This window comes from Sesamum indicum, linkage group LG9, assembly GCF_026168435.1.
Source record: "Sesamum indicum cultivar Baizhima isolate 11 linkage group LG9, ASM2616843v1, whole genome shotgun sequence".
NCBI lineage: Eukaryota > Viridiplantae > Streptophyta > Magnoliopsida > Lamiales > Pedaliaceae > Sesamum > Sesamum indicum.
In genome coordinates, this window is record NC_142665.1 from 24318926 (window position 1) to 24346787 (window position 27862).

At 32.4% G+C, this 27862-nt stretch overlaps 3 protein-coding genes across 16 annotated transcripts; all 3 read right to left on the reverse strand.

The window, feature by feature from the left end:
- Positions 1 to 14972, reverse strand: LOC148787020 (uncharacterized). Of its 8 annotated transcripts, none has more exons than XM_088885310.1 (7): positions 14913 to 14972; positions 14628 to 14688; positions 5264 to 5676; positions 4684 to 4746; positions 3880 to 4013; positions 3595 to 3655; positions 1 to 269 (listed from the first exon to the last, which is right to left on the reverse strand). In XM_088885310.1, the coding sequence occupies exon 3, from the start codon at positions 5651 to 5653 to the stop codon at positions 5273 to 5275; it is 381 nt and encodes a 126-aa protein (XP_088741436.1). In that variant the 5' UTR covers positions 5654 to 5676; positions 14628 to 14688; positions 14913 to 14972; the 3' UTR covers positions 1 to 269; positions 3595 to 3655; positions 3880 to 4013; positions 4684 to 4746; positions 5264 to 5272. The 8 variants fall into 8 exon arrangements, with proteins under 8 accessions (XP_088741436.1, XP_088741437.1, XP_088741439.1 ...); XM_088885311.1 differs by having other exon boundaries at positions 4684 to 4786; XM_088885313.1 differs by lacking the exons at positions 14628 to 14688; positions 14913 to 14972 and adding exons at positions 6740 to 6874; positions 6988 to 7100.
- LOC148787021 (uncharacterized) lies at positions 11036 to 26001 on the reverse strand. 4 transcript variants are annotated; one of them, XM_088885318.1, is made up of 7 exons: positions 25942 to 26001; positions 25657 to 25717; positions 16297 to 16709; positions 15717 to 15779; positions 14913 to 15046; positions 14628 to 14688; positions 11036 to 11304 (listed from the first exon to the last, which is right to left on the reverse strand). In XM_088885318.1, the coding sequence occupies exon 3, from the start codon at positions 16684 to 16686 to the stop codon at positions 16306 to 16308; it is 381 nt and encodes a 126-aa protein (XP_088741444.1). In that variant the 5' UTR covers positions 16687 to 16709; positions 25657 to 25717; positions 25942 to 26001; the 3' UTR covers positions 11036 to 11304; positions 14628 to 14688; positions 14913 to 15046; positions 15717 to 15779; positions 16297 to 16305. The 4 variants fall into 4 exon arrangements, with proteins under 4 accessions (XP_088741444.1, XP_088741445.1, XP_088741447.1 ...); XM_088885319.1 differs by having other exon boundaries at positions 15717 to 15819; XM_088885321.1 differs by lacking the exon at positions 15717 to 15779.
- On the reverse strand, positions 22065 to 27799 carry LOC148787022 (uncharacterized). Of its 4 annotated transcripts, none has more exons than XM_088885323.1 (5): positions 27326 to 27798; positions 26746 to 26848; positions 25942 to 26075; positions 25657 to 25717; positions 22065 to 22333 (listed from the first exon to the last, which is right to left on the reverse strand). In XM_088885323.1, exon 1 carries the CDS (start codon positions 27713 to 27715, stop codon positions 27335 to 27337), a length of 381 nt encoding a protein of 126 aa, XP_088741449.1. In that variant the 5' UTR covers positions 27716 to 27798; the 3' UTR covers positions 22065 to 22333; positions 25657 to 25717; positions 25942 to 26075; positions 26746 to 26848; positions 27326 to 27334. The 4 variants fall into 4 exon arrangements, with proteins under 4 accessions (XP_088741449.1, XP_088741448.1, XP_088741450.1 ...); XM_088885322.1 differs by having other exon boundaries at positions 26746 to 26808; positions 27326 to 27797; XM_088885324.1 differs by having other exon boundaries at positions 22065 to 25326; positions 26746 to 26808; positions 27326 to 27797.
- Between the last annotated feature and the right edge of the window lie 63 nt (positions 27800 to 27862).

Below are 27862 nucleotides of genomic sequence, written 5' to 3' on the forward strand. Positions count from 1 at the left end.
TATCAAAATCTTTTGATCAAAACTTTTATTTCCTTGGCTAAAAAAATAGTCTTTACATTAGTATTCTAATTTACAATAGGTAGGACTAGTCTCTACAACAGAGGGCTCCAAATGTCCTTGGAATCGTGTCAAGATCATCTTCAACAGGAAAGGTCTTTTCTTGTGTCGAGATCATCTTCAACAACGTTGTTTCTCGACACATCTTTTCTTGTGTCAAGATCATCTTCAACAGCGTTGTGTCGCATCGTATGACATGTCATCATGTAAGCCTGAAAAGAAAAACAAAAGGCAAAGAATGAGAAACATGTGCAATCTATCTATACTCGTTAATTAAGGCCGAGGACTCAAAGCCCATCACTGATTTGTCACATGTGCTTGCCTAAATAACCTCGTACCCCCAAGAGGTGGACATCTAAGGTTAATGTAGGAAATTTAAATACTCTACTGAACACACAATGTACTTCAACAACATTCAAAATCAAATGGCAAGTTATGTATCCATGTTGTTGCTCTCTCTCCCTCTTCCTCTAACAGAGAAAGTGACCAATGTTCCTATATATTTCCCCTTTGTCAACTTCTCCCTTATTTGAAAATCCAAAAAGTTGAAAGCCATTGTATTTTCCTTTGTACACTTCAAAATCCAAAAGTCTGCTTTGATTTTTATAAAGTGTCCAAATTCTCACTATTCTAATTTGAAAAGAACAGGTACATGAATTTTTTAAGCCTCCGAAAATACGAGGGATGCTAATTGAGAAGAATGCCTCTTTCGAGAACAATACTCCAACCTTTTGGCAAATTTGTTCCTAATTTATTCAATATGTTGGATTTGTTTCAAGGGTTTGCTTTTGCAGAACTTTTTAACATCATATATTTAACATTTTGTACAAATTTTACAAAAAAATCATATCTCGTCATGTTATTGACATTTGACTTTTACAGGTGTATCACAATATAAAATTTGTCGGAAAATCATTACTATACAAAACACAACTTATTTATTTGTGAACTTCATTAACAAAACATCACATACTAAAATATTGACGGTTGTCTACATGCCAATTTCTCGAATACATGTGCATTTGTATTGATAAATATTATCATAATTAATACGTCAATTTTTTCAAGTGTTCTCGATAATTAAAAAACCTTACATTCAATCATCAAAATGTGGGGAAATTCATCCATTTATAGGGAAAACGTCAGATGAATTGCTTTTTTGAAATGATGAAAACTGCTTTTTTATAAATTAAAAAAAAAAAAAAAAAAAAAACTGGAATGGGCTTTTTCGAGGAATTTCGAAGCATTTATCCAAAAGCAAATAAATGAATGCATCTCACAAACTACCAATTATTAGGTAGGTTTTTTAAACAAAATGCTGGATACAAAAGTTTGTGCACTAGAATCTGATTTAGGAAGAAAAAAGTTTATCAAAAGAAATTTAATTCATTCAAGTAAGTTTTAGACAAAAGGAAAGACCAAAAGAGAGAGAGAGAGAGAGAGAGAGTAAAATACTTGTGGTAAAACATGAAATGAAGGCATTTAACAAGAAAAACAAATTTCTAAATATAAGATTATTTAGTTGTCAAAACTGCATGTTGCTTCAAACTACCAATTATTAGGTAGGTTTTTTATACAAAATGCTGGATACAAAAGTTTGTGCACTAGAATCTGATTTGGGAAGAAAAAAGTTTATCAAAAGAAATTTAATTCATTCAAGCAAGTTTTAGACAAAAGGAAAGACCAAAAGAGAGAGAGAGAGAGAGAGTAAAATACTTGTGGTAAGTACATGTTTTAGAAAAATGAAGGCATTTAACAAGAAAAACAAATTTCTAAATATAAGATTATTTAGTTGTCAAAACTGCATGTTGCTTCAAAAAACATTTCTCAAATTTGAGACATCATATTAAAGAAAGAGTTCTCAAATCCCTTTAAAAAAAATCAAAAGTGGCATGTAGACAACCATCCTATATTTTGGCATAGTGTTCCATTATCAAAGATCACAAATAAATAGTTTATGATTGTATGGTAAAGAATTTCTAACAAATTTTTCTACGATACACCTGCAAAAGTAAAGATGTCAAGGAACATGACAACATCATTTTCTGTACATCCATACAAAATGATAAATAAATGGCATCAAAAAATTGTAAAGCAAACCCATGAAAAGAACCCCACAAAATGAATAAACCACGAGCAAATCTACAAAAAGAAAGAAGTTTAGTTCTTCCGATTGGCATCCAACTCTACACATGCATCCTCATATTCCTAGGAGCCTTAAAACATACACATTCCTGTTTCTTCCAAATTATAACGGTGATAACGAGGACACTTCACAGAATCACAGCAGGGTTTTAGGTTTTGAAGTTTACAAATTGTAAAAACAATGGTTCAACATTTTCTTGATTTTCAAATGTGGGAGAAAAAATCAACAAAGTAGGACGGAAAGGAACAAGGATCACCTTTCTGGTAGAAAAACAAGTCGAGAGGAAACCATAGATACAACGATTACCATTAGGCTTTAAATGTTGTCAAAATGCATTATTGTAGCAGCCAATGTGTGTTTCAGTTGAGTGTTTAAATTTTCTGCTTAACCTTTTGATTTCCACACAACTCTTAAGAATAAGAGATTACTTTAGTTTGCACAAAATTGACAAACCAAATTCAAGCTGAGGCCCTCAATCTTACAAGAAACGAGTATAGATACAATCAAAATAAAATGCTTGTGACACATGGCACTGAAAAATGATTTTTCGAATAAGTTGATTCCAGTTTATAATTGTATGCTATATGTGTTATGGGCAAAGAAAATCAAATATTGCCTCCACATCCTATAATATGCATTAAGACAGGATTGTGAAAGCAACTTGAATATGACAAAAGAAGATAGCTAATCATTCGGGTTCCACAGGTGCAACCTGTTACTTAAACCATAGCTCATAGAGTTCTCCAGTTAAAGGGGGCATAAGCAAAATAGCAATAATACTCCATAAACAACAAACTACCAAGATGCAGGGGCATAAGAAACAAAGCAAAAATACTTCACAACCATGAAAGTTTTCTAGATGCAGACATAAGCAACAGAGCAGAAATACTTAATAACCAAGAGAGCTCTCCAGATGCACTTAAGAAAAGAAATACTGCTGATCGATCACAAGCTACTAATGATTTAAGAAGATTACTAAACTCCAGCTGAACTAGAAGTAAAAGAGAGCAGCTGGAAGGCACTTACATTACAGTGAATATACATATACAGAGAGAGATAACCTGTTAATTCATCAAACCAAGAAACCAAGCAACAGAAAGAGTCACATGCACAATAATCAAGTTGTAATCTCTCCAAAATTCACTTATTTGCTAGTCTACAGTATCAAGAATCAAATCATAAGAATATTGAAAAAAGAGACTGGATTCAAAGATAACACCACTGTGAATACCAAGAACCAAGGAATATAAGCAATGCAAAGCCATGGTAGAATCTTAATGCACAACTTCAAGATAAGAAATGCTGAAAGCACAAAAATGACAATGCCTTTGAAAGGAAGAGACTATGGAAGTTACACAAGAAACTTGAAATGAAATGATTACTTCTCATACCAAATTCTCTTGAGGAGACGTCGCATTTACCCCCAAGGAGGGAATGTCGAACAAGCAAGACCTGCCAATATAGATATAAAAACGGTCTCCAATCATGTTGATGGTATGAAATATAATATGAAAATTAGTAAATATATAGTTTAAATTGTGACATCAGTTTTGCTTCACTTCACTGCTCTTCTAAATCACCAGAGTGACTGCACGGAAAGTGTAGCACAACCAACTTATCTGAGGAAGTGTACTGGACCAGAAAAGTATAAAGCATACAGTTTGTGCAGCTCATACCAAGGAGGGTGTATGAGAATCAGGCTGCCAACTTCCAGCTCAGCATCACTACATATTCTCGGGTTGAAGATGATGGTCAAAGTCCTTGCCACCCCTTTCATTCTCATACGCAAGCTATCCTCCCAATATGATTTCTGAAGAGGCAACACATGTAATCACGTAATTTTTCTGTCATTACAAAGGATCATGCATGGAAACTAGTGGATGTGTTCAGTCAATCATGTAGTCACTAAAGTCACATAACTTGTTGCTCCTTTCATAAAATTTAAGTATTTTTTCGAATTGAACTTTTTAAAGTTGTTACTCCATGATTGTACACACACACAAGACTATGCAAGGATCTAGTTTTCAAATGATTCCAGCAAATGCAACTGCTTGCTAAAGCTAGACTGTGGTTTTCATTCTTTAGCTAGTTTGATGTTCAGGTAGCAAAGCAAACCTTTCCCTCTCCAACAGGTGCACAAGAACAAACAATCAGCTCTAACAGCCTTATTCGTCACAGATTGAACCGAAATACTAATTTCACAAACAGACCATCACACTTGAAAATATGTAGGCAAAATCAGAAAATGCATTTGTTTTGTTAGTGGCCTGTATGCCACTATCAAATAAATGATGATAATGAGAGGTAGAACTCGATTGACAGAGACATACATAATTGCAAGGAATAGGTTCGTGGCGATTGAAAACAATGAGTAAGGATAACAGATTGATAATGAATTCATCATGAGAACTTTCAAGTGAAGATTAACATGAATCAAACCAAGAATTCCAATCAAAAAGTCCAGTTTTGTAGTTTCCCACCTGATACGTAGTGCGAACAGCCAAGCATGAATATCTTCAAGAAATTCAAGTTCCTTCATAATCCTGTCGGGATTGGCAATAAAGGAGGATGCAGATTAAAACCCTGAAACGCATATACAAATTTGAAAAAATAAAACTACGATTGCGGTAATAATTCATTCATCACACAAACAATAATAAGGCTTTCCAAGAAAATGCAAGAAATCATATTGTTCTTGCCTTTCCAAGAACTAGTACAGAGAAGGAGATTGCAGTGTGCCTACGGAAAAACACAAGACCTAATTACCATTACTCCCACCCCTCCAAGAAACATCAACATATATAACAACCAAATCAAGAACACAAAACAATTTCACCGAAACAAGATCATAAAACCCCAATTGAGGCCGTCAAAACATTAAAAGAAAAGGAAAATACCATAATGAAGTAGCCGATGAAAACATCACTAGCATCTCTACCGTCAAAGTCGTAAAGATATAGACCCAATTTATATCTAACAGCCTTATTCGTCACAGATTGAACCGAAATACTAATTTCATAAACAGACCATCACACATGAAAAGATACGCAAAATTCATACCCGGAAATTTTATTTCTGGTATCCGCCACCGATAGCATTATCATCCTCGATGACTTTCGCAGTCAAGTACGGCCTAGGGAAATCAGTCGGATCAAAAGTCTTCTCCTTCATCATCTTCTCCACGTCAGCCTTCTCCAAAACGGTGCGTTTTATTGGGGGTCGGTTGCGGCGCTGGTCGCGAGGGAAGTACTTGATGTCGTAAACGGTTTCTGGTAAGGAAGTGGGGACGATGGCTTTAGCGGGGACGGTGGCGGGGCAGAAGACGCGGTATTCCGTAGCCTTCTGTACGGCGGAACGATATTCTGGATCAGCTACAGGGCCGGTGATTTCCCAGGGTTTCTTTATGTGAAGACGGAGGGTTTGGATTAGGGATTTCGCAGCGGACGCCATCGCAGAATTGGGGATTTCTTTCACTGCGTCAGAGCTCTGCAGTTCAGAAGTTAAAAGAAGGGTGGGGAGAATGTTAAGAAAAATGTTGTAAATACTAAATACAAAGCGCTTTTCACTCACCAATTTTGTTTACCGTTGGCATCACAATGAACAACAATTTTTTTTTAAATTTAAAAATATATTAAAAATAAAAATAACAATATATAAATTAATAAATTATATTTCAAAAATAAACAATAAAAATTAAATAAATTAATTTAAGTTATTGTCGATACAATTAAAGAATTATTGTTGTGATGTTAAAATGACATGAGATCACTTTTGTAAAACAAAAATATAATTACAATTAATTTTTAAAATTATCTAATTAAGGGTATAATTTCATATTAAAATATTATATGGTGATGTTATTAGTAATCATGTAGTGAACGTAGATGATCTTTCTTTTATATACTGGTCGTTATGTCACGTTGTAATTATGGCTCGCAAATAAAATTATTTTTATGTAAATCAGGAATAGATACAGATATTAAAAATCAAAATAAATTGCCATTACTTTTAAATAATTCTTTTTTTGTATTTCTACTTTATGTTTAGATATAAATTTGTACGCAATCAATTTTCATGTCTTTAAACCAATATTTTTAATGTAGTTTTTTTTCAAAAGTTTATCATATTCTTATCAACAATATTTTTGGAGATAATTACACTGCTCTCTTCTGAAATTTAATATAATTGTAATTAAATTCTTGTAGTTTAGAGAAAGTTATGTATTGCATCCCTAACACTTATTTTGTTTAATAAATAGAATAATTAATTAATTAAAATTTATTGATATTAATATAAAAGTTAAATGCAAATTCATATTTTTATGCAATTGACTTATTACTGACTAATTAGGTGATCAAATAAATACTTTTTAAAATCAAACTATCTTTATACATGTTCGCACTTATAAATGCAATTATTATATAATTCGAACAAAACATAAGGGGAAGTTAATGTAATTATTCCATAATTTTAGTCCATATTTAACTAATTATGATTGATCAATTGCGTATCGTAGTTAAAAGAAAAGGACAATACCATTATGAAGTAGCCGATGAAAACATCACTAGCATCTCTACCGTCAAAGCCATCAAGAAGAAGAACCCAGACAGAAAAGATGAAGAAGTAAACAAGAATCAACCCCTCTTCTTCAAGATCGTATAACTAACCGCCCTATCAAGAAAGATATATAGAAATTACCACAAAATTCTCCAATTTATATAGAAATTACCACAAAATTCTCCAATTTATATACGCACACCAAAGTAGAATCGTTTTTCACTCACCAATTACCAAAGATGAATCGCTATGCCTCAAGATGCTTATCGTGGATTTTAGTTTTGGTTCTAACACATATTCCGAGTTAATAAGTATTTAAAAAAATTCATAATATTTCTGAAAAATTATAAAATTAAGGAAATATACATAATAGTCATAAAAAAGTTAAACATATTACCTTTCTTATAATTCATATATATATATATATATATATATTTTGAATTTCTATGTATTTATGTGGGTAAATATCACTTTTGATCTTTCAACTATGTCACTGATCATGATTTGATCCCTCAAATTTCCGGCTCATCAAATTTAGCCTCTAGCGTTTGAAAGTTTCATGACTCATACCATGAATGAAAAAGTGGTGTGAGGCCACTCCACTAGTGTAAGGGCGCATGAATTGACTTTAAATAGTTTTCTGTATTGATTAGGATAGGCTAATTTAATACACATTTATTTAATATGGGAAAATATTATTGGTTGTACCTGAAATATGTTTACTTGCATCTATGATCACAGAAATTACATTATGAATTGAAAATTTAATACAACAAAAGTGTTTAAAGCTATTGACGGAAAATCCATTGACAATGTCCCAGATGATTAAAAGCTTGAAAATGATGAATATGCTTATTTTTCAATTATTCTTAAGCTATCTTATTTTTTAATTAAAAAAGTAGGGAAATAGAATTTTGCTAAAGATCTTTGGAATAAGTTAGAAGAACTTTTTACTAAAATTTCTTTACTCAGTAAGCTTTTCTTACTGGAGATTTTTTTAGATATAAATTTGATTACTGTAAAATTATTGAAGAAAATTTGGATGATTTTTCAAAATTAATTCAAGACATAAAATTAACAGGAGATAAAAAAAAATGGATTATTACTCTCCTATAATGTTGTTAAATGTTATTTTTGAAACTTATGGAGATGTCAAAGCTGCAATTAAATATGAAGGGATAATGTATATTTAGAAACGGTGATTAGTGGCTTAAAAAGCAAAGAAATGGATATTAAAGCTAATAAACCTAGTTAGTACAGAAATGAAGTTAATTTTGTTAGGGAAGAACTAAGAATAAAAATTTTGATTATAAGTTTAGAAAGTATAGCAAAAACAGGATTAGAAGTAGAGGTAAAAGCAGGCTTAGGCCTAAATATAAGAAAGATTGACATAACGAAGATAGACAAAAAGAAAAAAAGATTTTATAACTATGGAGGTAAATGACGCTTTATAAAAGATTGTAAAAAGTTAAAGAGAAATAATACAAAAGAAACTGCAAATGTATCTAAAGAAACTTCTAATGAAGTTTATATGATTTATGATATTAATTCTACTAAATCATCCCTGCATATAAATGATTGGCTTATTGTCTCTGGATGCACTTACCATATGACTCATTTTAAAGAAATATTAACAAACTATAGGTCTGAGAAACTGGGTTCTGTCTCTATGGCAATTGAAAATTTAAGTGATGTTCAAGGCCTTGGTGATGTTTGTTTAAATTTTGAGAATGGTTTCAAGTTTACATTAAGTAATGTTAGAAATATCCTTGAATTATGTCATAATCTGATATCATGTGCAGCCCTTGAGGAGGAAGGGCTAGAGGGAAAATGGGGTAAGGGTGCCATGAAGATCATGAAGGGTTCCCACACTATGTTTAAGGCAGAAAGAAAAAGTAATATGTTTGTTCCTAGGAAAGTTTTTGTTTCTTAATGAAGCAAAAATTTGAAGCTTTTGGAAAATTCAAAAACTGCAAAGTTTATGTTGAAAACCAAACTAGTAAGAAATTGCAAGCATTAAGAATGGACAATAGTTGGAATTTTATAACCAGCAATTTTCTGATCTTTGAAAATAATTTGATATTAAAAAGACATAAAACTATTCCTTGAACGTATGAATAGAACTTTATTTAATAAAGTAAGATGTTTATTAATAAGTTTTGGCTTGCCCAAGACTTTCTGGGGAGAAGTCATTTTGACTGTTGCTTATCTGATTAATCGTTCTCCTTTTGTTCCTTTGCTTGGTAAATTGCCAGAATGTGTTTGGTCTGATAAAGATGTTGTTCTTTCTTCACTTTGCCGTTTTTGGATGTTCTGCATTTGCTTTGCAAAATAGTGATAAGTTTGATCCCTGTTCCCAAAAGTTTGTTTTTATCAGTTATCCTGATGTAACTAAGGGTATAGACTCTGGCTTAGAAGCCAACCAAGTTTTAGAGTTATAATTAGTAGAGATGTCATTTTTAATGAATCTGAAATGCCATGTTTTTCTAAATCACCTAAAAAAGATTAATAATATAACATAGAAACCACCTTTAATAAGATAGAGGAAACTGTACAGGAGAACCAACAAGGGAAAGAGGTTAATGAAGAAAATCAACAAAATATTGAAAATGATTTATGTGATAATAGTAACTGTGAAAATAATGGCTCTAGCATAGATCATTATCTACTAGCTAGACATAGAGAAAGACGTGAATCTAGGATTTCCTCTAGGTATAGAGACTTTCACTTAGCTTTGAAAATTGAGAGCTATGAACCATTCTCTTATATGAAAAAGCTGTAAAATCTGCTAATTCTAAACAATAGATAAAAGTCATGAATGAAGAAATTCAATCTTTATATAAGAATAAGACTTGGGTCCTAGTTCCTAAACCCGATAATGCTTCTATTATTGACTGAAAATGGATTTTTCAAGATCAAACAAGAAAATGATGAAACACGTTTTAAAGCAAGATTAGTGGCAAAATGTTTTACTCAAAAGAAAGGAATTTGTTACACTGAAATTTTTTTCTCCAGTTGTAAAATACACTACTACAAGAATTACTATTGCTCTGGTTGCACATTTTGATTGGGAACTTTAAGCAAATGTATGTTATAACTGCATTTCTGCATGATGATCTCAACGAACAAATTTATATATATCAACCCAGTGGTTTCATTGATAAGATTTAATTATGTTCTTATACTTAAAAAATGTTTTTATGGTCTAAAACAATTAACCAGACAATCGAATAAGAAGTTTAATCTCTTCATGCATTCTTTAAAATTTCAAAGAAGTACTATAACGTCCGTAGAATTTTTCACATAATTGAAACACTAAATAGTAATTATTTAAGAATTTAAATTTAATCACAAATAAATTAAAAATTAAAAATGGAATATAATAAAACTTGAACGGATTAAATTGGAGTTCGTTATACTATTTAGAAGCAAATTATATTAATTAAGAAATTAGGTAGGAATGTATACGTGATTGTAATGTATGAACGTGTGAGCTATGGTTATGAGATCGTATAATTGATGAAGTTAGTGATAGCGCTATTGTGAATTAAAATAAAAGATGATACTTACCTAGTTAGGAACATAGTTAATTGGTTACGATAATATGGTAGATGATGATGCGATATGAAAAATAAATGAGTTAAGTTAGGTACCATGGCGCGTAGGGTACCGAGATATTTCGGGTACTGGGGGATATCCTGTGTTGTTAGCTACACACTAGGGTGGTGCGGGAATGTCATGATTGTTGTAATGTCCTGTGCTGATATTGCTACACACCGGGATTGAGAGTATGAGGATATCACATACAATGGGTATCCTGTGCTGTATATGATAAGACATTGACTCAATAATGATAGTCGGCAAAACCGTTGATTGATGTACTCCAATTAGAGTAAGTAGGGCACTTAGATAATTAACGATAACATCAAATATTATGTCGCGGACATATTTACAGTTGCGATTTTAGGTTGTTTAGTTGTTAAATATTCTAGTATTTTGTCAGGTTTGTATTTAAAATTTTGTGTGTTGTTTGTTACGCTATTTTCCTTTGAGATTATGTATATGAGGGCATGTGTTACGAGTAAATATAAAGTTTTGTAGATATCTATTATCTCCTGTGATATCTATATACTATATTGATAAAATAGAATTTATTTTTCGAGTTGAAAAAAAACTACTTATAGAATGAGTTTGCTATTAAGGATGAAATAGTGATCATTAAATTTAGAGAGTAGGGGGTTTTAAAAGTATAGAAACAAGTTTTGAAGTAACAAATATCAAAATCTTTTGATCAAAACTTTTATTTCCTTGGCTAAAAAAATAGTCTTTACATTAGTATTCTAATTTACAATAGGTAGGACTAGTCTCTACAACAGAGGGCTCCAAATGTCCTTGGAATCGTGTCAAGATCATCTTCAACAGGAAAGGTCTTTTCTTGTGTCGAGATCATCTTCAACAACGTTGTTTCTCGACACATCTTTTCTTGTGTCAAGATCATCTTCAACAGCGTTGTGTCGCATCGTATGACATGTCATCATGTAAGCCTGAAAAGAAAAACAAAAGGCAAAGAATGAGAAACATGTGCAATCTATCTATACTCGTTAATTAAGGCCGAGGACTCAAAGCCCATCACTGATTTGTCACATGTGCTTGCCTAAATAACCTCGTACCCCCAAGAGGTGGACATCTAAGGTTAATGTAGGAAATTTAAATACTCTACTGAACACACAATGTACTTCAACAACATTCAAAATCAAATGGCAAGTTATGTATCCATGTTGTTGCTCTCTCTCCCTCTTCCTCTAACAGAGAAAGTGACCAATGTTCCTATATATTTCCCCTTTGTCAACTTCTCCCTTATTTGAAAATCCAAAAAGTTGAAAGCCATTGTATTTTCCTTTGTACACTTCAAAATCCAAAAGTCTGCTTTGATTTTTATAAAGTGTCCAAATTCTCACTATTCTAATTTGAAAAGAACAGGTACATGAATTTTTTAAGCCTCCGAAAATACGAGGGATGCTAATTGAGAAGAATGCCTCTTTCGAGAACAATACTCCAACCTTTTGGCAAATTTGTTCCTAATTTATTCAATATGTTGGATTTGTTTCAAGGGTTTGCTTTTGCAGAACTTTTTAACATCATATATTTAACATTTTGTACAAATTTTACAAAAAATCATATCTCGTCATGTTATTGACATTTGACTTTTACAGGTGTATCACAATATAAAATTTGTCGGAAAATCATTACTATACAAAACACAACTTATTTATTTGTGAACTTCATTAACAAAACATCACATACTAAAATATTGACGGTTGTCTACATGCCAATTTCTCGAATACATGTGCATTTGTATTGATAAATATTATCATAATTAATACGTCAATTTTTTCAAGTGTTCTCGATAATTAAAAAACCTTACATTCAATCATCAAAATGTGGGGAAATTCATCCATTTATAGGGAAAACGTCAGATGAATTGCTTTTTTGAAATGATGAAAACTGCTTTTTTATAAATTAAAAAAAAAAAAAAAAAAAAAAACTGGAATGGGCTTTTTCGAGGAATTTCGAAGCATTTATCCAAAAGCAAATAAATGAATGCATCTCACAAACTACCAATTATTAGGTAGGTTTTTTAAACAAAATGCTGGATACAAAAGTTTGTGCACTAGAATCTGATTTAGGAAGAAAAAAGTTTATCAAAAGAAATTTAATTCATTCAAGTAAGTTTTAGACAAAAGGAAAGACCAAAAGAGAGAGAGAGAGAGAGAGAGTAAAATACTTGTGGTAAAACATGAAATGAAGGCATTTAACAAGAAAAACAAATTTCTAAATATAAGATTATTTAGTTGTCAAAACTGCATGTTGCTTCAAACTACCAATTATTAGGTAGGTTTTTTATACAAAATGCTGGATACAAAAGTTTGTGCACTAGAATCTGATTTGGGAAGAAAAAAGTTTATCAAAAGAAATTTAATTCATTCAAGCAAGTTTTAGACAAAAGGAAAGACCAAAAGAGAGAGAGAGAGAGAGAGTAAAATACTTGTGGTAAGTACATGTTTTAGAAAAATGAAGGCATTTAACAAGAAAAACAAATTTCTAAATATAAGATTATTTAGTTGTCAAAACTGCATGTTGCTTCAAAAAACATTTCTCAAATTTGAGACATCATATTAAAGAAAGAGTTCTCAAATCCCTTTAAAAAAAATCAAAAGTGGCATGTAGACAACCATCCTATATTTTGGCATAGTGTTCCATTATCAAAGATCACAAATAAATAGTTTATGATTGTATGGTAAAGAATTTCTAACAAATTTTTCTACGATACACCTGCAAAAGTAAAGATGTCAAGGAACATGACAACATCATTTTCTGTACATCCATACAAAATGATAAATAAATGGCATCAAAAAATTGTAAAGCAAACCCATGAAAAGAACCCCACAAAATGAATAAACCACGAGCAAATCTACAAAAAGAAAGAAGTTTAGTTCTTCCGATTGGCATCCAACTCTACACATGCATCCTCATATTCCTAGGAGCCTTAAAACATACACATTCCTGTTTCTTCCAAATTATAACGGTGATAACGAGGACACTTCACAGAATCACAGCAGGGTTTTAGGTTTTGAAGTTTACAAATTGTAAAAACAATGGTTCAACATTTTCTTGATTTTCAAATGTGGGAGAAAAAATCAACAAAGTAGGACGGAAAGGAACAAGGATCACCTTTCTGGTAGAAAAACAAGTCGAGAGGAAACCATAGATACAACGATTACCATTAGGCTTTAAATGTTGTCAAAATGCATTATTGTAGCAGCCAATGTGTGTTTCAGTTGAGTGTATAAATTTTCTGCTTAACCTTTTGATTTCCACACAACTCTTAAGAATAAGAGATTACTTTAGTTTGCACAAAATTGACAAACCAAATTCAAGCTGAGGCCCTCAATCTTACAAGAAACGAGTATAGATACAATCAAAATAAAATGCTTGTGACACATGGCACTGAAAAATGATTTTTCGAATAAGTTGATTCCAGTTTATAATTGTATGCTATATGTGTTATGGGCAAAGAAAATCAAATATTGCCTCCACATCCTATAATATGCATTAAGACAGGATTGTGAAAGCAACTTGAATATGACAAAAGAAGATAGCTAATCATTCGGGTTCCACAGGTGCAACCTGTTACTTAAACCATAGCTCATAGAGTTCTCCAGTTAAAGGGGGCATAAGCAAAATAGCAATAATACTCCATAAACAACAAACTACCAAGATGCAGGGGCATAAGAAACAAAGCAAAAATACTTCACAACCATGAAAGTTTTCTAGATGCAGACATAAGCAACAGAGCAGAAATACTTAATAACCAAGAGAGCTCTCCAGATGCACTTAAGAAAAGAAATACTGCTGATCGATCACAAGCTACTAATGATTTAAGAAGATTACTAAACTCCAGCTGAACTAGAAGTAAAAGAGAGCAGCTGGAAGGCACTTACATTACAGTGAATATACATATACAGAGAGAGATAACCTGTTAATTCATCAAACCAAGAAACCAAGCAACAGAAAGAGTCACATGCACAATAATCAAGTTGTAATCTCTCCAAAATTCACTTATTTGCTAGTCTACAGTATCAAGAATCAAATCATAAGAATATTGAAAAAAGAGACTGGATTCAAAGATAACACCACTGTGAATACCAAGAACCAAGGAATATAAGCAATGCAAAGCCATGGTAGAATCTTAATGCACAACTTCAAGATAAGAAATGCTGAAAGCACAAAAATGACAATGCCTTTGAAAGGAAGAGACTATGGAAGTTACACAAGAAACTTGAAATGAAATGATTACTTCTCATACCAAATTCTCTTGAGGAGACGTCGCATTTACCCCCAAGGAGGGAATGTCGAACAAGCAAGACCTGCCAATATAGATATAAAAACGGTCTCCAATCATGTTGATGGTATGAAATATAATATGAAAATTAGTAAATATATAGTTTAAATTGTGACATCAGTTTTGCTTCACTTCACTGCTCTTCTAAATCACCAGAGTGACTGCACGGAAAGTGTAGCACAACCAACTTATCTGAGGAAGTGTACTGGACCAGAAAAGTATAAAGCATACAGTTTGTGCAGCTCATACCAAGGAGGGTGTATGAGAATCAGGCTGCCAACTTCCAGCTCAGCATCACTACATATTCTCGGGTTGAAGATGATGGTCAAAGTCCTTGCCACCCCTTTCATTCTCATACGCAAGCTATCCTCCCAATATGATTTCTGAAGAGGCAACACATGTAATCACGTAATTTTTCTGTCATTACAAAGGATCATGCATGGAAACTAGTGGATGTGTTCAGTCAATCATGTAGTCACTAAAGTCACATAACTTGTTGCTCCTTTCATAAAATTTAAGTATTTTTTCGAATTGAACTTTTTAAAGTTGTTACTCCATGATTGTACACACACACAAGACTATGCAAGGATCTAGTTTTCAAATGATTCCAGCAAATGCAACTGCTTGCTAAAGCTAGACTGTGGTTTTCATTCTTTAGCTAGTTTGATGTTCAGGTAGCAAAGCAAACCTTTCCCTCTCCAACAGGTGCACAAGAACAAACAATCAGCTCTAACAGCCTTATTCGTCACAGATTGAACCGAAATACTAATTTCACAAACAGACCATCACACTTGAAAATATGTAGGCAAAATCAGAAAATGCATTTGTTTTGTTAGTGGCCTGTATGCCACTATCAAATAAATGATGATAATGAGAGGTAGAACTCGATTGACAGAGACATACATAATTGCAAGGAATAGGTTCGTGGCGATTGAAAACAATGAGTAAGGATAACAGATTGATAATGAATTCATCATGAGAACTTTCAAGTGAAGATTAACATGAATCAAACCAAGAATTCCAATCAAAAAGTCCAGTTTTGTAGTTTCCCACCTGATACGTAGTGCGAACAGCCAAGCATGAATATCTTCAAGAAATTCAAGTTCCTTCATAATCCTGTCGGGATTGGCAATAAAGGAGGATGCAGATTAAAACCCTGAAACGCATATACAAATTTGAAAAAATAAAACTACGATTGCGGTAATAATTCATTCATCACACAAACAATAATAAGGCTTTCCAAGAAAATGCAAGAAATCATATTGTTCTTGCCTTTCCAAGAACTAGTACAGAGAAGGAGATTGCAGTGTGCCTACGGAAAAACACAAGACCTAATTACCATTACTCCCACCCCTCCAAGAAACATCAACATATATAACAACCAAATCAAGAACACAAAACAATTTCACCGAAACAAGATCATAAAACCCCAATTGAGGCCGTCAAAACATTAAAAGAAAAGGAAAATACCATAATGAAGTAGCCGATGAAAACATCACTAGCATCTCTACCGTCAAAGTCGTAAAGATATAGACCCAATTTATATCTAACAGCCTTATTCGTCACAGATTGAACCGAAATACTAATTTCATAAACAGACCATCACACATGAAAAGATACGCAAAATTCATACCCGGAAATTTTATTTCTGGTATCCGCCACCGATAGCATTATCATCCTCGATGACTTTCGCAGTCAAGTACGGCCTAGGGAAATCAGTCGGATCAAAAGTCTTCTCCTTCATCATCTTCTCCACGTCAGCCTTCTCCAAAACGGTGCGTTTTATTGGGGGTCGGTTGCGGCGCTGGTCGCGAGGGAAGTACTTGATGTCGTAAACGGTTTCTGGTAAGGAAGTGGGGACGATGGCTTTAGCGGGGACGGTGGCGGGGCAGAAGACGCGGTATTCCGTAGCCTTCTGTACGGCGGAACGATATTCTGGATCAGCTACAGGGCCGGTGATTTCCCAGGGTTTCTTTATGTGAAGACGGAGGGTTTGGATTAGGGATTTCGCAGCGGACGCCATCGCAGAATTGGGGATTTCTTTCACTGCGTCAGAGCTCTGCAGTTCAGAAGTTAAAAGAAGGGTGGGGAGAATGTTAAGAAAAATGTTGTAAATACTAAATACAAAGCGCTTTTCACTCACCAATTTTGTTTACCGTTGGCATCACAATGAACAACAATTTTTTTTTAAATTTAAAAATATATTAAAAATAAAAATAACAATATATAAATTAATAAATTATATTTCAAAAATAAACAATAAAAATTAAATAAATTAATTTAAGTTATTGTCGATACAATTAAAGAATTATTGTTGTGATGTTAAAATGACATGAGATCACTTTTGTAAAACAAAAATATAATTACAATTAATTTTTAAAATTATCTAATTAAGGGTATAATTTCATATTAAAATATTATATGGTGATGTTATTAGTAATCATGTAGTGAACGTAGATGATCTTTCTTTTATATACTGGTCGTTATGTCACGTTGTAATTATGGCTCGCAAATAAAATTATTTTTATGTAAATCAGGAATAGATACAGATATTAAAAATCAAAATAAATTGCCATTACTTTTAAATAATTCTTTTTTTGTATTTCTACTTTATGTTTAGATATAAATTTGTACGCAATCAATTTTCATGTCTTTAAACCAATATTTTTAATGTAGTTTTTTTTCAAAAGTTTATCATATTCTTATCAACAATATTTTTGGAGATAATTACACTGCTCTCTTCTGAAATTTAATATAATTGTAATTAAATTCTTGTAGTTTAGAGAAAGTTATGTATTGCATCCCTAACACTTATTTTGTTTAATAAATAGAATAATTAATTAATTAAAATTTATTGATATTAATATAAAAGTTAAATGCAAATTCATATTTTTATGCAATTGACTTATTACTGACTAATTAGGTGATCAAATAAATACTTTTTAAAATCAAACTATCTTTATACATGTTCGCACTTATAAATGCAATTATTATATAATTCGAACAAAACATAAGGGGAAGTTAATGTAATTATTCCATAATTTTAGTCCATATTTAACTAATTATGATTGATCAATTGCGTATCGTAGTTAAAAGAAAAGGACAATACCATTATGAAGTAGCCGATGAAAACATCACTAGCATCTCTACCGTCAAAGCCATCAAGAAGAAGAACCCAGACAGAAAAGATGAAGAAGTAAACAAGAATCAACCCCTCTTCTTCAAGATCGTATAACTAACCGCCCTATCAAGAAAGATATATAGAAATTACCACAAAATTCTCCAATTTATATAGAAATTACCACAAAATTCTCCAATTTATATACGCACACCAAAGTAGAATCGTTTTTCACTCACCAATTACCAAAGATGAATCGCTATGCCTCAAGATGCTTATCGTGGATTTTAGTTTTGGTTCTAACACATATTCCGAGTTAATAAGTATTTAAAAAAATTCATAATATTTCTGAAAAATTATAAAATTAAGGAAATATACATAATAGTCATAAAAAAGTTAAACATATTACCTTTCTTATAATTCATATATATATATATATATATTTTGAATTTCTATGTATTTATGTGGGTAAATATCACTTTTGATCTTTCAACTATGTCACTGATCATGATTTGATCCCTCAAATTTCCGGCTCATCAAATTTAGCCTCTAGCGTTTGAAAGTTTCATGACTCATACCATGAATGAAAAAGTGGTGTGAGGCCACTCCACTAGTGTAAGGGCGCATGAATTGACTTTAAATAGTTTTCTGTATTGATTAGGATAGGCTAATTTAATACACATTTATTTAATATGGGAAAATATTATTGGTTGTACCTGAAATATGTTTACTTGCATCTATGATCACAGAAATTACATTATGAATTGAAAATTTAATACAACAAAAGTGTTTAAAGCTATTGACGGAAAATCCATTGACAATGTCCCAGATGATTAAAAGCTTGAAAATGATGAATATGCTTATTTTTCAATTATTCTTAAGCTATCTTATTTTTTAATTAAAAAAGTAGGGAAATAGAATTTTGCTAAAGATCTTTGGAATAAGTTAGAAGAACTTTTTACTAAAATTTCTTTACTCAGTAAGCTTTTCTTACTGGAGATTTTTTTAGATATAAATTTGATTACTGTAAAATTATTGAAGAAAATTTGGATGATTTTTCAAAATTAATTCAAGACATAAAATTAACAGGAGATAAAAAAAAATGGATTATTACTCTCCTATAATGTTGTTAAATGTTATTTTTGAAACTTATGGAGATGTCAAAGCTGCAATTAAATATGAAGGGATAATGTATATTTAGAAACGGTGATTAGTGGCTTAAAAAGCAAAGAAATGGATATTAAAGCTAATAAACCTAGTTAGTACAGAAATGAAGTTAATTTTGTTAGGGAAGAACTAAGAATAAAAATTTTGATTATAAGTTTAGAAAGTATAGCAAAAACAGGATTAGAAGTAGAGGTAAAAGCAGGCTTAGGCCTAAATATAAGAAAGATTGACATAACGAAGATAGACAAAAAGAAAAAAAGATTTTATAACTATGGAGGTAAATGACGCTTTATAAAAGATTGTAAAAAGTTAAAGAGAAATAATACAAAAGAAACTGCAAATGTATCTAAAGAAACTTCTAATGAAGTTTATATGATTTATGATATTAATTCTACTAAATCATCCCTGCATATAAATGATTGGCTTATTGTCTCTGGATGCACTTACCATATGACTCATTTTAAAGAAATATTAACAAACTATAGGTCTGAGAAACTGGGTTCTGTCTCTATGGCAATTGAAAATTTAAGTGATGTTCAAGGCCTTGGTGATGTTTGTTTAAATTTTGAGAATGGTTTCAAGTTTACATTAAGTAATGTTAGAAATATCCTTGAATTATGTCATAATCTGATATCATGTGCAGCCCTTGAGGAGGAAGGGCTAGAGGGAAAATGGGGTAAGGGTGCCATGAAGATCATGAAGGGTTCCCACACTATGTTTAAGGCAGAAAGAAAAAGTAATATGTTTGTTCCTAGGAAAGTTTTTGTTTCTTAATGAAGCAAAAATTTGAAGCTTTTGGAAAATTCAAAAACTGCAAAGTTTATGTTGAAAACCAAACTAGTAAGAAATTGCAAGCATTAAGAATGGACAATAGTTGGAATTTTATAACCAGCAATTTTCTGATCTTTGAAAATAATTTGATATTAAAAAGACATAAAACTATTCCTTGAACGTATGAATAGAACTTTATTTAATAAAGTAAGATGTTTATTAATAAGTTTTGGCTTGCCCAAGACTTTCTGGGGAGAAGTCATTTTGACTGTTGCTTATCTGATTAATCGTTCTCCTTTTGTTCCTTTGCTTGGTAAATTGCCAGAATGTGTTTGGTCTGATAAAGATGTTGTTCTTTCTTCACTTTGCCGTTTTTGGATGTTCTGCATTTGCTTTGCAAAATAGTGATAAGTTTGATCCCTGTTCCCAAAAGTTTGTTTTTATCAGTTATCCTGATGTAACTAAGGGTATAGACTCTGGCTTAGAAGCCAACCAAGTTTTAGAGTTATAATTAGTAGAGATGTCATTTTTAATGAATCTGAAATGCCATGTTTTTCTAAATCACCTAAAAAAGATTAATAATATAACATAGAAACCACCTTTAATAAGATAGAGGAAACTGTACAGGAGAACCAACAAGGGAAAGAGGTTAATGAAGAAAATCAACAAAATATTGAAAATGATTTATGTGATAATAGTAACTGTGAAAATAATGGCTCTAGCATAGATCATTATCTACTAGCTAGACATAGAGAAAGACGTGAATCTAGGATTTCCTCTAGGTATAGAGACTTTCACTTAGCTTTGAAAATTGAGAGCTATGAACCATTCTCTTATATGAAAAAGCTGTAAAATCTGCTAATTCTAAACAATAGATAAAAGTCATGAATGAAGAAATTCAATCTTTATATAAGAATAAGACTTGGGTCCTAGTTCCTAAACCCGATAATGCTTCTATTATTGACTGAAAATGGATTTTTCAAGATCAAACAAGAAAATGATGAAACACGTTTTAAAGCAAGATTAGTGGCAAAATGTTTTACTCAAAAGAAAGGAATTTGTTACACTGAAATTTTTTTCTCCAGTTGTAAAATACACTACTACAAGAATTACTATTGCTCTGGTTGCACATTTTGATTGGGAACTTTAAGCAAATGGATGTTATAACTGCATTTCTGCATGATGATCTCAACGAACAAATTTATATATATCAACCCAGTGGTTTCATTGATAAGATTTAATTATGTTCTTATACTTAAAAAATGTTTTTATGGTCTAAAACAATTAACCAGACAATCGAATAAGAAGTTTAATCTCTTCATGCATTCTTTAAAATTTCAAAGAAGTACTATAACGTCCGTAGAATTTTTCACATAATTGAAACACTAAATAGTAATTATTTAAGAATTTAAATTTAATCACAAATAAATTAAAAATTAAAAATGGAATATAATAAAACTTGAACGGATTAAATTGGAGTTCGTTATACTATTTAGAAGCAAATTATATTAATTAAGAAATTAGGTAGGAATGTATACGTGATTGTAATGTATGAACGTGTGAGCTATGGTTATGAGATCGTATAATTGATGAAGTTAGTGATAGCGCTATTGTGAATTAAAATAAAAGATGATACTTACCTAGTTAGGAACATAGTTAATTGGTTACGATAATATGGTAGATGATGATGCGATATGAAAAATAAATGAGTTAAGTTAGGTACCATGGCGCGTAGGGTACCGAGATATTTCGGGTACTGGGGGATATCCTGTGTTGTTAGCTACACACTAGGGTGGTGCGGGAATGTCATGATTGTTGTAATGTCCTGTGCTGATATTGCTACACACCGGGATTGAGAGTATGAGGATATCACATACAATGGGTATCCTGTGCTGTATATGATAAGACATTGACTCAATAATGATAGTCGGCAAAACCGTTGATTGATGTACTCCAATTAGAGTAAGTAGGGCACTTAGATAATTAACGATAACATCAAATATTATGTCGCGGACATATTTACAGTTGCGATTTTAGGTTGTTTAGTTGTTAAATATTCTAGTATTTTGTCAGGTTTGTATTTAAAATTTTGTGTGTTGTTTGTTACGCTATTTTCCTTTGAGATTATGTATATGAGGGCATGTGTTACGAGTAAATATAAAGTTTTGTAGATATCTATTATCTCCTGTGATATCTATATACTATATTGATAAAATAGAATTTATTTTTCGAGTTGAAAAAAAACTACTTATAGAATGAGTTTGCTATTAAGGATGAAATAGTGATCATTAAATTTAGAGAGTAGGGGGTTTTAAAAGTATAGAAACAAGTTTTGAAGTAACAAATATCAAAATCTTTTGATCAAAACTTTTATTTCCTTGGCTAAAAAAATAGTCTTTACATTAGTATTCTAATTTACAATAGGTAGGACTAGTCTCTACAACAGAGGGCTCCAAATGTCCTTGGAATCGTGTCAAGATCATCTTCAACAGGAAAGGTCTTTTCTTGTGTCGAGATCATCTTCAACAACGTTGTTTCTCGACACATCTTTTCTTGTGTCAAGATCATCTTCAACAGCGTTGTGTCGCATCGTATGACATGTCATCATGTAAGCCTGAAAAGAAAAACAAAAGGCAAAGAATGAGAAACATGTGCAATCTATCTATACTCGTTAATTAAGGCCGAGGACTCAAAGCCCATCACTGATTTGTCACATGTGCTTGCCTAAATAACCTCGTACCCCCAAGAGGTGGACATCTAAGGTTAATGTAGGAAATTTAAATACTCTACTGAACACACAATGTACTTCAACAACATTCAAAATCAAATGGCAAGTTATGTATCCATGTTGTTGCTCTCTCTCCCTCTTCCTCTAACAGAGAAAGTGACCAATGTTCCTATATATTTCCCCTTTGTCAACTTCTCCCTTATTTGAAAATCCAAAAAGTTGAAAGCCATTGTATTTTCCTTTGTACACTTCAAAATCCAAAAGTCTGCTTTGATTTTTATAAAGTGTCCAAATTCTCACTATTCTAATTTGAAAAGAACAGGTACATGAATTTTTTAAGCCTCCGAAAATACGAGGGATGCTAATTGAGAAGAATGCCTCTTTCGAGAACAATACTCCAACCTTTTGGCAAATTTGTTCCTAATTTATTCAATATGTTGGATTTGTTTCAAGGGTTTGCTTTTGCAGAACTTTTTAACATCATATATTTAACATTTTGTACAAATTTTACAAAAAATCATATCTCGTCATGTTATTGACATTTGACTTTTACAGGTGTATCACAATATAAAATTTGTCGGAAAATCATTACTATACAAAACACAACTTATTTATTTGTGAACTTCATTAACAAAACATCACATACTAAAATATTGACGGTTGTCTACATGCCAATTTCTCGAATACATGTGCATTTGTATTGATAAATATTATCATAATTAATACGTCAATTTTTTCAAGTGTTCTCGATAATTAAAAAACCTTACATTCAATCATCAAAATGTGGGGAAATTCATCCATTTATAGGGAAAACGTCAGATGAATTGCTTTTTTGAAATGATGAAAACTGCTTTTTTATAAATTAAAAAAAAAAAAAAAAAAAAAAACTGGAATGGGCTTTTTCGAGGAATTTCGAAGCATTTATCCAAAAGCAAATAAATGAATGCATCTCACAAACTACCAATTATTAGGTAGGTTTTTTAAACAAAATGCTGGATACAAAAGTTTGTGCACTAGAATCTGATTTAGGAAGAAAAAAGTTTATCAAAAGAAATTTAATTCATTCAAGTAAGTTTTAGACAAAAGGAAAGACCAAAAGAGAGAGAGAGAGAGAGAGAGTAAAATACTTGTGGTAAAACATGAAATGAAGGCATTTAACAAGAAAAACAAATTTCTAAATATAAGATTATTTAGTTGTCAAAACTGCATGTTGCTTCAAACTACCAATTATTAGGTAGGTTTTTTATACAAAATGCTGGATACAAAAGTTTGTGCACTAGAATCTGATTTGGGAAGAAAAAAGTTTATCAAAAGAAATTTAATTCATTCAAGCAAGTTTTAGACAAAAGGAAAGACCAAAAGAGAGAGAGAGAGAGAGAGTAAAATACTTGTGGTAAGTACATGTTTTAGAAAAATGAAGGCATTTAACAAGAAAAACAAATTTCTAAATATAAGATTATTTAGTTGTCAAAACTGCATGTTGCTTCAAAAAACATTTCTCAAATTTGAGACATCATATTAAAGAAAGAGTTCTCAAATCCCTTTAAAAAAAATCAAAAGTGGCATGTAGACAACCATCCTATATTTTGGCATAGTGTTCCATTATCAAAGATCACAAATAAATAGTTTATGATTGTATGGTAAAGAATTTCTAACAAATTTTTCTACGATACACCTGCAAAAGTAAAGATGTCAAGGAACATGACAACATCATTTTCTGTACATCCATACAAAATGATAAATAAATGGCATCAAAAAATTGTAAAGCAAACCCATGAAAAGAACCCCACAAAATGAATAAACCACGAGCAAATCTACAAAAAGAAAGAAGTTTAGTTCTTCCGATTGGCATCCAACTCTACACATGCATCCTCATATTCCTAGGAGCCTTAAAACATACACATTCCTGTTTCTTCCAAATTATAACGGTGATAACGAGGACACTTCACAGAATCACAGCAGGGTTTTAGGTTTTGAAGTTTACAAATTGTAAAAACAATGGTTCAACATTTTCTTGATTTTCAAATGTGGGAGAAAAAATCAACAAAGTAGGACGGAAAGGAACAAGGATCACCTTTCTGGTAGAAAAACAAGTCGAGAGGAAACCATAGATACAACGATTACCATTAGGCTTTAAATGTTGTCAAAATGCATTATTGTAGCAGCCAATGTGTGTTTCAGTTGAGTGTTTAAATTTTCTGCTTAACCTTTTGATTTCCACACAACTCTTAAGAATAAGAGATTACTTTAGTTTGCACAAAATTGACAAACCAAATTCAAGCTGAGGCCCTCAATCTTACAAGAAACGAGTATAGATACAATCAAAATAAAATGCTTGTGACACATGGCACTGAAAAATGATTTTTCGAATAAGTTGATTCCAGTTTATAATTGTATGCTATATGTGTTATGGGCAAAGAAAATCAAATATTGCCTCCACATCCTATAATATGCATTAAGACAGGATTGTGAAAGCAACTTGAATATGACAAAAGAAGATAGCTAATCATTCGGGTTCCACAGGTGCAACCTGTTACTTAAACCATAGCTCATAGAGTTCTCCAGTTAAAGGGGGCATAAGCAAAATAGCAATAATACTCCATAAACAACAAACTACCAAGATGCAGGGGCATAAGAAACAAAGCAAAAATACTTCACAACCATGAAAGTTTTCTAGATGCAGACATAAGCAACAGAGCAGAAATACTTAATAACCAAGAGAGCTCTCCAGATGCACTTAAGAAAAGAAATACTGCTGATCGATCACAAGCTACTAATGATTTAAGAAGATTACTAAACTCAAGCTGAACTAGAAGTAAAAGAGAGCAGCTGGAAGGCACTTACATTACAGTGAATATACATATACAGAGAGAGATAACCTGTTAATTCATCAAACCAAGAAACCAAGCAACAGAAAGAGTCACATGCACAATAATCAAGTTGTAATCTCTCCAAAATTCACTTATTTGCTAGTCTACAGTATCAAGAATCAAATCATAAGAATATTGAAAAAAGAGACTGGATTCAAAGATAACACCACTGTGAATACCAAGAACCAAGGAATATAAGCAATGCAAAGCCATGGTAGAATCTTAATGCACAACTTCAAGATAAGAAATGCTGAAAGCACAAAAATGACAATGCCTTTGAAAGGAAGAGACTATGGAAGTTACACAAGAAACTTGAAATGAAATGATTACTTCTCATACCAAATTCTCTTGAGGAGACGTCGCATTTACCCCCAAGGAGGGAATGTCGAACAAGCAAGACCTGCCAATATAGATATAAAAACGGTCTCCAATCATGTTGATGGTATGAAATATAATATGAAAATTAGTAAATATATAGTTTAAATTGTGACATCAGTTTTGCTTCACTTCACTGCTCTTCTAAATCACCAGAGTGACTGCACGGAAAGTGTAGCACAACCAACTTATCTGAGGAAGTGTACTGGACCAGAAAAGTATAAAGCATACAGTTTGTGCAGCTCATACCAAGGAGGGTGTATGAGAATCAGGCTGCCAACTTCCAGCTCAGCATCACTACATATTCTCGGGTTGAAGATGATGGTCAAAGTCCTTGCCACCCCTTTCATTCTCATACGCAAGCTATCCTCCCAATATGATTTCTGAAGAGGCAACACATGTAATCACGTAATTTTTCTGTCATTACAAAGGATCATGCATGGAAACTAGTGGATGTGTTCAGTCAATCATGTAGTCACTAAAGTCACATAACTTGTTGCTCCTTTCATAAAATTTAAGTATTTTTTCGAATTGAACTTTTTAAAGTTGTTACTCCATGATTGTACACACACACAAGACTATGCAAGGATCTAGTTTTCAAATGATTCCAGCAAATGCAACTGCTTGCTAAAGCTAGACTGTGGTTTTCATTCTTTAGCTAGTTTGATGTTCAGGTAGCAAAGCAAACCTTTCCCTCTCCAACAGGTGCACAAGAACAAACAATCAGCTCTAACAGCCTTATTCGTCACAGATTGAACCGAAATACTAATTTCACAAACAGACCATCACACTTGAAAATATGTAGGCAAAATCAGAAAATGCATTTGTTTTGTTAGTGGCCTGTATGCCACTATCAAATAAATGATGATAATGAGAGGTAGAACTCGATTGACAGAGACATACATAATTGCAAGGAATAGGTTCGTGGCGATTGAAAACAATGAGTAAGGATAACAGATTGATAATGAATTCATCATGAGAACTTTCAAGTGAAGATTAACATGAATCAAACCAAGAATTCCAATCAAAAAGTCCAGTTTTGTAGTTTCCCACCTGATACGTAGTGCGAACAGCCAAGCATGAATATCTTCAAGAAATTCAAGTTCCTTCATAATCCTGTCGGGATTGGCAATAAAGGAGGATGCAGATTAAAACCCTGAAACTTATATACAAATTTGAAAAAATAAAACTACGATTGCGGTAATAATTCATTCATCACACAAACAATAATAAGGCTTTCCAAGAAAATGCAAGAAATCATATTGTTCTTGCCTTTCCAAGAACTAGTACAGAGAAGGAGATTGCAGTGTGCCTACGGAAAAACACAAGACCTAATTACCATTACTCCCACCCCTCCAAGAAACATCAACATATATAACAACCAAATCAAGAACACAAAACAATTTCACCGAAACAAGATCATAAAACCCCAATTGAGGCCGTCAAAACATTAAAAGAAAAGGAAAATACCATAATGAAGTAGCCGATGAAAACATCACTAGCATCTCTACCGTCAAAGTCGTAAAGATATAGACCCAATTTATATCTAACAGCCTTATTCGTCACAGATTGAACCGAAATACTAATTTCATAAACAGACCATCACACATGAAAAGATACGCAAAATTCATACCCGGAAATTTTATTTCTGGTATCCGCCACCGATAGCATTATCATCCTCGATGACTTTCGCAGTCAAGTACGGCCTAGGGAAATCAGTCGGATCAAAAGTCTTCTCCTTCATCATCTTCTCCACGTCAGCCTTCTCCAAAACGGTGCGTTTTATTGGGGGTCGGTTGCGGCGCTGGTCGCGAGGGAAGTACTTGATGTCGTAAACGGTTTCTGGTAAGGAAGTGGGGACGATGGCTTTAGCGGGGACGGTGGCGGGGCAGAAGACGCGGTATTCCGTAGCCTTCTGTACGGCGGAACGATATTCTGGATCAGCTACAGGGCCGGTGATTTCCCAGGGTTTCTTTATGTGAAGACGGAGGGTTTGGATTAGGGATTTCGCAGCGGACGCCATCGCAGAATTGGGGATTTCTTTCACTGCGTCAGAGCTCTGCAGTTCAGAAGTTAAAAGAAGGGTGGGGAGAATGTTAAGAAAAATGTTGTAAATACTAAATACAAAGCGCTTTTCACTCACCAATTTTGTTTACCGTTGGCATCACAA